General features: G+C 42.3%; 1 protein-coding gene across 1 annotated transcript; it reads left to right on the forward strand.

The window, feature by feature from the left end:
- Positions 1 to 1,634: 1,634 nt before the first annotated feature.
- Positions 1,635 to 10,752, forward strand: smyd2a (SET and MYND domain containing 2a). Its single transcript, XM_040167619.2, has 12 exons — positions 1,635 to 2,670; positions 3,748 to 3,811; positions 4,110 to 4,220; positions 4,670 to 4,730; positions 5,366 to 5,493; positions 5,921 to 5,988; positions 6,118 to 6,220; positions 6,292 to 6,402; positions 7,240 to 7,360; positions 7,510 to 7,684; positions 8,124 to 8,232; positions 8,497 to 10,752. Exons 1-12 carry the CDS (start codon positions 2,498 to 2,500, stop codon positions 8,578 to 8,580), a joined length of 1,308 nt encoding a protein of 435 aa, XP_040023553.2. The 5' UTR covers positions 1,635 to 2,497; the 3' UTR covers positions 8,581 to 10,752.
- Positions 10,753 to 11,013: the final 261 nt, after the last annotated feature.

Genomic DNA, 11,013 nt, shown 5'->3' on the forward strand with positions numbered 1-11,013 from the left:
ATGCTCAAGTATTTGTCTTCAAATGTTGATGCTTAAATGTTCTTGATGAGAGCCTCAGACTAGAAGTATCTGCTTGTTTCTTTTGTTTGGTGGTGTATGGCGCCCTCTACTGACACTTGTGCTTAGGAAACATAAGGAAAGAAAGACCGACTCAATGTAGCACATTTCTGATGTACAACGCACCGCTGAGAATTTCCTTTTAGTTTTTTCTTTTGTCATTATACTGTAAAGCTGCAGTACAAAGTGAGCAGGCGTGAGAACCAAACTGCGCACAGCTGAGCGACCGCGGTCGGGCTGTCTGCTACAAAAGTTCAGATATGTTATTTAAGGCCTTTCATTTTTAAAACCAGTCTTATTCTTGTGAAGTTTAAGGGATTGTTATTTTACTTTTTATTGTTTCTATATCATGCGTAGAGGAAATGACGCCTCATTTTGATTGGACGATCATATGTTTACATCTTTAGCACAGTGTGCCAAAGTTTTCCTTCCTGTTTTTCTCTGTGTGACGAAGAACCAGGAGGAAGAAAAGTCTTTGGAAATGCAGCATGAGACGCAGAGAACTGGTTGCACATCTGTGGATGGTATATGTTGCCGATTTCTTTCTCCTTCCAGTTTCAGTTAGACTCTCATGACATGCAAAGACATCTCTTAGCTGCTGCTCTGCTGTCCTCCTTATCTACGGACATCTTCAGCAAGCATTAAAGGGAGGCGTATAACTGAACACCCAGTCGGTGAACAAGAGCGTCTTCCCCACTGAGCCAGTAGGACTTTATTCATACTCATTGTGTTTTGAGGGGAAAACAATTAATCGCTTATATTGATGGACTTTAACAAGAAAAGAGGTGTAAAGGTCCAGCTTGGTGTTCTCTCAGTTTCCCCTCAAACAAGGAGTAGAGTTACGTCCCGGCTTGTCCTAACGAGAGGTCTGTCTTCCCCCTTCAGCTCACCTTAAATCTTAAATCCCCTTTTAGGATCAACAGAAGAGCCCTCTGATATGTGAAAAGCCCTGCTAAGACGTCCTGTTCAGGACGGCTTCAGCTCCTCCGTCTCTTGCTATAATTGACTGCAGCGTAATGTGTGAGTCAGTGCATAAGAGGGACTTTACACGGCCATGAGACTAAATACTGGAAAAGTCTCATCAACCAGTAAAGACGGGTTAAAGGATGAAATAGTAATCAATGTTTTCAAGGGGTGATGTGTTTAAGTGGAGAAAGACTTCATTAAGCGATGGGTGGGGTATGGCACGAGGGGTGTCACACATGTAAAAGTGTATATTTTTGTATATACCTACATCAGTGTGTGTGTGTGTGTGTGTGTACACTATGTACATATATGCACAGTGTACTCTGCTGCAGTTCCTAGTTTTGTTGTCAGACTGTACAGCGCTTCTAACTGTCCCCTGTTTTATAGATCCGGCGGAAATTCAACTTTGAATTAGGAAAAATGGTTAACTTAAATAAATGCATTTATATATATAAAACTGAACCGTGTCACGTATTTTATTATTTTTCAGGGAGCTCACAATAGATACTGTACAAAAACACAAACAAACCCACAGGATCTATTGACGTGTCTGTAGGTCTCTTTTGGTTGCACAGCAATGCAGTTGTGAAGCTACATCACTATTTGCAGAAACCTCAAATTTCCCCCCATTTTATTTATTTATACACACACACACACACAGCATTTTGGTTATTCATTATAAGTAGTGCAAGCATCATTTTTAATTATTTACTTATAATTCATCAGAGCTGCTTTTTTTTTTAAGAAGCTTAGTGTAGGAAATGTACAATGCAGGCGATATTGTACAAAACAATATGGAGCAGACAATCATCCCGCGTAAAACAAGACAACAGAATCACAACATTAAAGAGAGGATCGGCGACGTCCAATTAGAAGGGACAGATTCTAGCAAACACCGTAATCTTTGGGATATTATGCATCGATGTCATAGCGGTTCAAATGAACCCAATCTTCTGCTGCAAATATCTACAGCAGTCAAATGCAACATCAATGCAAGCGTAATATTACTACAGACCCACCATATAGAATAGTGGAGAAGAGCTACACAATACTGCACAATAACTGCCTTTTATACATAAGTATATAAGCACATTTGCTGATAATACTTAAGCGGGGCTTTCATTGCAGGGCTTTTACTTGTAGAGTTTTTCCAGTGGTTCTGGTGCATTTACTTAATTCCACCGACAGTCCTCAGCAGGCCTTCATTCTCTCTTGCTCTATTTCACTTGTCGCATCTCCACCGTGTCGTCACCTCTCCAGCAGGGGGCGATGAGAGCCGCCCGGACGCAGGGGACCGGAGAAGAAGACGAGGGGAGGGAGAGAGAGAGAGAGACAGAGGGAGAGAGACAGAGACAGAGACAGAGAGGAGGGGGTGAAGAGACTCAGGACAGAAGCTTCAGCGGCACCCAGCAGAGGACTCGGGTGCTGCAGAAAACAAATAAATAACCACGAACCGTGAGCTGGACAGCAAACCATGACGAACGAAGGCGTCGAGGGCACGGAGCGGTTCCTGAGCCCGGGCAGCGGCAGAGGCCTGCGGGCGGTGAGGCACTTCTCTGTGGGGGAGCTGGTGTTCGCCTGCCCTGCCTACTCGTACGTGTTAACCGTGAACGAGAGGGCAGCGCACTGCGAGTACTGCTTCACCAGGTGAGCTCTTACACCCCCTCCTCCCCCTTCTCCCCCCACCTCCTCCCCCCGAGGAGCCAGCTGGGACCAAAACACCGCACGTGACACCTGTGCTGTCTCCGGCCCGCTGCGGTTGTGATCTGTGCGACGGGTCCGGTTGAGCCTCCTGACTGAGCTAAAGGTTAGCTTGTTGTGAACGTCCCGCGCGGACATCGCGATGGGGCGCGTGCACGGGGGCGCTGCAGCGTGCAGGTCCCGCGGGTCCCGCTGCAGGAGTCGGGACCACATTGAAGAAGAGCAGCAACCTGCTCTCCTGCAGCCCCGAGGGTCTATTTATACGCTAGCATGCGGTCCCAGGCTGCTCACTGCCATCGTGGATGAACAAGTCTGCACATCTTTACTTATTCAAAATAATAATACCACAGTGTGGAAATACTCCGTGACAGGGTTTCAAGTCATTGGTTACTGAATTATGAAGTGATGCATTCGTGTTCCTGATGATGGTGGATTTAACTTACATGAACATCTCATGATTTGTTGTATTAAGAACCAGAAGCTGCCATGCAAATAGTCCGTAATGAATACATGTGCATAATATGGAAATACTAAGTAAACAGTAACACTAAATGTACTTAGTGACATCACTCAGGTATTTTGCTCATTTATGAACAGCACTTTGGGTCACACATGCCTCGTACCTACGCTGCTGTTGAGGCTTTTTAGAGCAGTAAAAGGTTATTCTGCTATTTATAGTTGTCCATGTGTCCAAAGAGAGGAGGAGCCCAGAGAGGAGAGGGCCAGGCTGCTGGTGTGTATTGGGTGGAGGAGGTCGCCAGACCTTAAAGAATCTGTCATTCACTAGTAGTTCAACAATGAATATACTTAGTATCTAAATACAGCGGGACTTGTGTCCGTATTGTTTGGAATGAAGTCTTCGGTCAATAAAGTGAAAAGCATCAAGTAGAGATTGTTTTTACAGACGATGTACGGCCTGTGATTTTATGTAAATGACTACTATCGAATCCAAGCAAAATGTTACACCTGTCAACTGATCCCAGCGGTAATGGAGGAACCGGTTGTGTCTTCATGTCATTATAGGAGAGAAGACCTTTCTAAGTGTGGCAAATGTAAGCAGGCGTACTACTGCGATGTCGACTGTCAGGTAAGCGTCCTTTCTGCGCCGTGAGTAAGTGGGCCATATCATCCAATCTCTTTTTTTTTTCAAACGAAACAACAAACTGCATTTGTGTGTTTGTGAGAGAAAGACAGATAGATTTGGGTACAAGTGGCAATCATTTGTAAAGGATTTGAAATAATGTGTCCTCTATTGTGTTGAGTTTGCTCTTTTACTCTGACATTCTTTGCACTATTCTGTTAAATGGGATCCCTTTTTGTAAAATCAGAGCCTTTTAGAAACCGTAACGACTCGTCTTGTTTTGTGTACGTGTGCATTCATACAGAGAGGCGATTGGCCCATGCATAAGCTGGAGTGTGTAGCTATGTGTGCTTATGGGGAGAACTGGTGTCCCTCAGAGACGGTCAGACTGGTGGCTCGAATCCTCATGAAACAGGTAAATGTTTCCAAGCATTCCGTGTGAGAATGTTAACCAGAATGTTAAAACAAGGTTAACCTCATGTTTAATGCATTTAAACAAACTTGAAAGAAGATAGAGTCAAATAATATAAGTGGCTGGCCTGATAAGGTGTTCATTTTATGAGCTCCACCTTTTATTATGTAGTCGCATAGAAGCTTCATGGGTGTAACGTTTTTGCTATGTGTTACAGTTCAGAGTGTTATTATTAATAAAGGGGACTTTAGCGGTGTGAACACGTGGCTCCTGAAGCCAGTGATGCGGTTAATGCTCAGCGGCTGTTGTAGCGATCTAATGACCTCCCAACGGGTCTTTAACAAAACCTTTGGCTATGATAAAGCAAACAACGAGGAAAGAAACGTGGGTTAATTAGTATTTTGCTCCCAGGATTGAGCTTTTCTTCTCCTAAAGGGACTCTTGTGTTGCAGAAAGTCACAACGGAGCGGACTCCTTCAGAAAGGCTGCTGCTGCTCACAGAGTTTGAGTCCCGTAAGTAGATGTATGTTTGAGTACTTGAGCGTATGTGTTTAGTTACATTTGTGTGCATTTTTAGTTAAAGTGTGAGCTTTCTCCGTGTCTATTAATACCCTGCGCTGTAGCCTCCAGTCCTGAATCTGTCTCTTTTTATTCACTCAAAGTTTGCCGAGCTCTGGGATTTAAATCCCTAGATTCTGGGTGCTGTAATTTCATGTCCTCTTTAAAAACTACTGCCCTCTGTCGAGAAACGCAAAACAAATCTACCATTAACTCTGTTCTCGGCTCCTTCTGGTAGTAACGTTTAGTCTGAGCTCACAGCATCACACTTCACACCTGTCTCTCATGCACACAAACCAAAGCAGTGACCAGCTGCTGCCGTGTGTGTGTGTGTGTGTGTGTGTGTGTGTGTGTGTGTGTGTGTGTGTGTGTGTGTGTGTGTGTGTGTGTGTGTGTGTGTGTGTGTGTGACACATGGCTTACAGCAGTGGTGTAGTCTGCACCTGTTGCGAACACTAAATGGTTCCTCTATGAGGCAACAACAGAAAACACACTGATACATAATTCTGGTTGAATAGTCACTTTCTTTATTTATATGTCTGTATTTATTCTCTAATGCTTTTATTGTCCGTCTTTGATCGCCTTTTCCAGATCTAGATAAGATGGACAGTGAGAAGGACGAGATGAACCAGGCCGACATAGCAGCGCTCCACCACTTCTACGCCAGGCACATTAGTGACCTTCCTGACCAACAGGCTCTCATCGAGCTTTTTGCACAGGTAAAACTGGACAACACCACGTGCCTATGGGCCCTCTGCTGATTCTCATTTTTGCTTAACGTATTGTTGTGTTCACACATCTTCCCCTCACGTCATCCCCAGATGTCTTTCACTTTCGCACTGAAGAACATGTTGACCCACCGGCGCTGTCTGTTTAACTCTACAGTTGTCAGCTGTTTAATTTGATCCATCTGTCAGTGCTGATGTCCCTTTTCCGACTCCAACCTACACAAACTGTCTAGTTGCCTTGAATCCCACAGCTACATTTAAGCTCCACTAGTGGATTTCCTCCTCCAGCTCATTGGGGAGAGGGTTCCAGCATGTGTTAGTGGAGGGCTGTGCCAGTTGTAACCTCAGATCACTCGTCATGCAGCTCTCTCTGATGACCCTCCTTCTCTCTCGTGCTTTCTTCTTGATGTGCGTCCAGGTTAACTGTAATGGTTTCACCATAGAAGACGAAGAGCTCTCCCATCTGGGATCGGCTGTTTTTCCAGAGTAAGTATTCCACGTCAAGACATTGTGATCCGTTCCCCTCTCGCCCTGTTTACCTGTATGCGGCCCGAACACCATGAAGCTGCTTGTGCTTTTATCACAATTCTATCCTTTGCTTTAACCTCCTTCCAGTGTAGCGCTGATGAATCACAGCTGCAGCCCTAATGTGATAGTGACCTATAAAGGCACAGTGGCTGAGGTCAGAGCTGTCCTAGAGATAAACCCTGGAGATGAGGTACGCAATCACTCGACTCGATCAAGTTATTTTCATTGTTGCAATATAATCTTCCCGCCCTCTCTCTTTAGATTTTTAACAGCTACATAGACTTACTCTATCCAACGGAGGACAGGAGGGAGAGGTTGTTAGACTCGTACTTCTTCACATGCCAGTGCACGGAGTGCACCTTCAAGTCTAAGGTACTGTTGGCTTGTCTCTCTGAAGCCTGTTCATGTCAGGAATATTCGATCAAATGTCTTCTCTGCATCAGTCTGTGTGTTCAGTTGGAGAGGTGCTGCAGGTTTGTGTCCTACCTTTGTCCTCAACAAAACAGTCATTACTGTTGTTGTGTATCTGCCTTTCTTCCGTACTGCACACTGATATGTGTGCACAATATGCAAGTTGTATATACTAAAGGCTGTGGGGAGTAGACACTTTGAACCAATCAGAAAGGGTCCCCTGTGTTTTGAGAACGTGTGGAAAAAACTGCTTGACATGTGGTACAATCATCCACTTGGATACAACCATGAGCTGATTAGATTTATGTGGTGAAAGGCCACTGTGACCGCACAAAACAGGAATTAATATGCAAATTAGATTTCACACTAATGACTAATGGAATAAGATGATGAAGTGTTGCCCTTTTGGATATGAACTGTAACATGACTGCTAAGGGAGGCACACATCTGTTGATAATTCTAGTTGTTACGTGCTTCATCAACATATGAGAGCTTGAATGTTATCGTTGTTTATCTATTAAAATAATCAGTTCAACCACCTAAACAGGTTTTAGTGTCTTCTGACGTAAAATAATAACAGACTTGTGCCAACACATTAAATACTATGTGTAGTACATGTGGAATACTACATAGCGGTACTATGGATGGGTGTGTACAGTAGTGTAAAATTGGGACGTCTAAAAACTGCTTTGTCGTATCACACTCATTTTTACGTTGCTCCCAACCTGCTTAATAGTATCTTGTTATGTTTCAGGGAAACTCCAATTCCATATTTCCTTCTTTACCGTATCTTTCTAGGACAAAGCTAAAATGGAGATCAGGAAGCTGAGCTCTCCACCAAAACAAGAGGAAGTCCGAACTATGGTCCTTTATGCCAAGAATGTCATCGAGGAGTTCAGGAGAGCCAAACACTACAAGAATATCCTCTACCTCTCTGTTTATACTTGTATTATTTCTCTGCCTTTTTTGCTGTCAGTTTGTCTATCTTCATTACGGACAACCTTAACTTCCCAGCCTCCTCTTGTTCCTCCACAAAGTTTGTGTTGTTATTCCTTGATTCTCTGGCACCCCCCAGTGAGCTGCTGGAGATATGTGAGCTGAGCCTGGAGAAGATGGGAGCTATATTTGCAGACACCAATGTGTACATGCTGCACATGATGTATCAGGCCATGGGTGTCTGTCTCTACATGCAAGACTGGGATGGAGCTATGAGCTACGGAGAGAAGATCATTCAGCCATACAGGTGAATTGATCCGTGTAGGGTCTGCAGAAGTTTCAACAAATCACTGACCGTGCAGTCAATCAGTTGTAGCAGCATTAATTGTCAGACCAGAAATCTCAGCATAAAGCTGGAATATAAAAAGTCTTTGGAAAGTCTTTCTATCCTATTTTAGTGTTTTAATAAATTTGCTTGGATAGTACTCTGCTGCTCAGAATATTTTTTTCTGTTTCATTGGCTTCAATATTTACAAAATGCAGAATATAGCGTATTTTACATGCAGTACAACATGTTGTACAGTGTGGTCCACTACACTACTATATTCTATTTACATTGTTTACAGCTTACCATATTTTTGATATTGTAGCTCTACAAGCAAAAAACCCATTGTAGATTGTTTTGTGTCTCTGTTTCTCTTACATTCACCAACTGGCCCATTGAATTAATGACTTTCTCTTCATAGTGTCCACTACCCAGCCTACTCTCTGAATGTGGCGTCTATGTATCTGAAACTGGGACGTCTGTATCTGGGGCTGGAGAAGAAGAAACAAGGAGTCAAAGCTCTGAAAAAAGTAAGTTTACTGACATTTGGCCAGTTGGGAGATTAATAAGTGGCTAAGTGAACGCAGAAAAGAGTGTAGGCTCTAAAGAAATTGGTGTTGGGATAAAAGTGAGCTGTAAAAAGCAGCTTCAGTCAGGTTTAGAGGTACGTTGAGTCAGTCGCTCGCTCAAACCTTGATTTACAGAAAAACTGGATGGCCATTTATTTTCATGTGTTGGGAAATAACCACATTATACATAAAAAAATCAAAAATGCATTTTTTTTCTGTCTTCAGGCAGTTGCCATCATGGAGGTGGCTCACGGGAAGGATCACAATTATGTAGCAGAAGTCAAACGAGAAATTGAGGAGCAGAAGTAAACGAGGGGCAGCAGGAGGTGCATAAAGAGTGAAGAGGGAGAATTTGTGAGGAGCACTGAATTGCATTGAGGAGACTCTAAATGTCAACTGCATGCCTTGCAACTTATTGCCCCCCCCGGTTTTTCATTGCCCACTCTTTTAGTTTCTTTTTCTAGGTCTACTTTGTGTTGCTGAGGAAGACCACCTTTTGTACCGCTTCCAAACCTTGTTTTAAAAGCAGACAGGTTAGGATTACAATCAGGTTTTTTTTTGCAAAACAAAGGAACGGAATACTTGAAGTTTACAAAACTCATTGAATACTGCGACTCAAAACGGATTACATTTTGGTGAAAAAATAAAAACGTAACATCTTTTGAAGAAAACAAAGCTTTCGTTTTACAGCTACGTAAAAATTAATTTTCTGATGCAGAATGATTTTCTTCCTGAATGAATGAATTCACTTTAGGCCCCTCAATGCACCACGTGTTCATCATGTATGTCTTTGTTAGCAGTTTTAGCTGCTCAGTTGGGCCACAGATCAGTTGTTCAATGTTTTTTACTTCTGTACAAACTGGTGACTTGTTGATTTGAAGGTCATTGCTACCTTTTTCCCGTTCAATGCATTTTGATTCAAATCAAACAGAGTTTCTGTTTCATTAATTCTTGTTTAAACGGTCATTAAAAAGCATCAGGTACTTTGTAGCTACAGAGAAATGACCTCAAAGAACTACTGCTGAATGAATAACCATTTGTTTGATTGGCTTGTCTTTTTGTTTTAAAGAACCAGGAAACATGAAGCCTGTTTATGTTGAAGTTTGTTGACCAAAGGGGCCGTAGGTTTGACCGACGTCTCTATCCAGTGTATCCTAAAACAGGGAGGGGTGCTGATCTGATGCCAGTGATGGCATTGGGACTGTGAGCTGACCGATGATCCTGGATAAGAGCTTCTATGCTCTCAGGAAAAAAGTTTCAACACTGTAGCTTTTGTTGCCTTTTTTCTTGAGCTACATTATTCCACCTTTTGTAGTGTTGCAAATCCAGGTAGTTCTAACCCTGGGAATGAAATAGCTTAAGCAGATTCAGTGATAACACTGTTAAATTTATCGCCAAAAACTAGGAATTCATCTCCCTCTATTCTGTTTTAGTGCCACCATCCTTTAGCAGATTAACTTCCTGTTTAAACCGTAATACAGAGCAAATGTACCAACATGGCCATGTTTTTGTAAGTATTAACTAATCAAAATCCTGAGGAGGAGCTGTCCCGGTGTTGACGTGACTGAATCACAATACATAAATCGAAGATTTAACATGCAGTGTAGGTAAAAGGCTTTATAAGTCCGGATCATCACATGGGCCTCATTTAAGGGGTTTGGTTGAAGTCCAAATTTAACAATATTTGAGATAATATGCCGTCAGCATTGCAAGCCTTTTAAAAAAATGTTTTGTTAATTATTACCACTTTATATTGGTGGATATTTGGCCCACCTGAAGACTTCATACCAGCAGAGAATCTACAGCCACATATCTAATCTTAGCATGTTTACTAAGATGTGGCTTCTCCCTTTTGTTTACTATGGATGCAGTTTCATGCACCATGTTGATGTGGGTTACTGAGGGTTAAAAGTAGCCCATTGTTATGACTTACCTGCGGTCATATTTGTAGCAACTCATGCATGTGTGGCTCTCTTGTCACTTGCAAAAATGCATTTAGAAGGTGCGTGTCTTGACAGTTTTGTCAAGGTAATCCCAAATCACCGCCTCATCCAATCTCTTCCACATTTTATTTTTTGCATATGTTTTTACAGACATTTTAAAGGAGGGTTTGTCGCATGGTTTGAACAAGCCATAAAACATGCTTTTTGAGTGCTTTATTTAATTTCTGGCTGGACTCTTAAGAACATGCAAATTATTTTGTTTCCTGTGACTTCATGAAGGAGAACCTGTGGCATAAGGGTTAAAACAAACATGCTAAACCTAATGGCTGTGCAGATGTTTTTGCAGTTTTTTTCTGTAATGAGCTCTTACTTAATCAGGCATGAATCTTATTCTATTGGAATGCACAAACTATAATCTGGGCCTCGGATTATTTCTGTACCATATCAGTGGAACTAAATAAATGGTAGCATTGCACTTGCTTTCCTAAATACACTCATATTATGTTGCTGTGCTATAAATGTTTCTGTACCACCACTATTTCTGTGAGTTGTCTGCATATTCTTTCCCTACAGGTATCCTCTATTGATAGTGACCCATGGTAGAGGTTGCTCTGTTGGAGTCTACATTGAGTCCACAGGTTTGCACTTCAATCTAGTCCATAAACCTCATCACCTCGTTTCCCTAAACCAATTAATTAAATAATAGACCTATGAAACAGATTTGTCATCATTTCACCACGCAATAGGATGTCAGTCTGTAAATTGAGAATGAGTAGTTATACTACCCGACCACATGGTG

The sequence above is a fragment of the Gasterosteus aculeatus genome, chromosome 12, assembly GCF_964276395.1.
Source record: "Gasterosteus aculeatus chromosome 12, fGasAcu3.hap1.1, whole genome shotgun sequence".
Taxonomy (NCBI): domain Eukaryota; kingdom Metazoa; phylum Chordata; class Actinopteri; order Perciformes; family Gasterosteidae; genus Gasterosteus; species Gasterosteus aculeatus.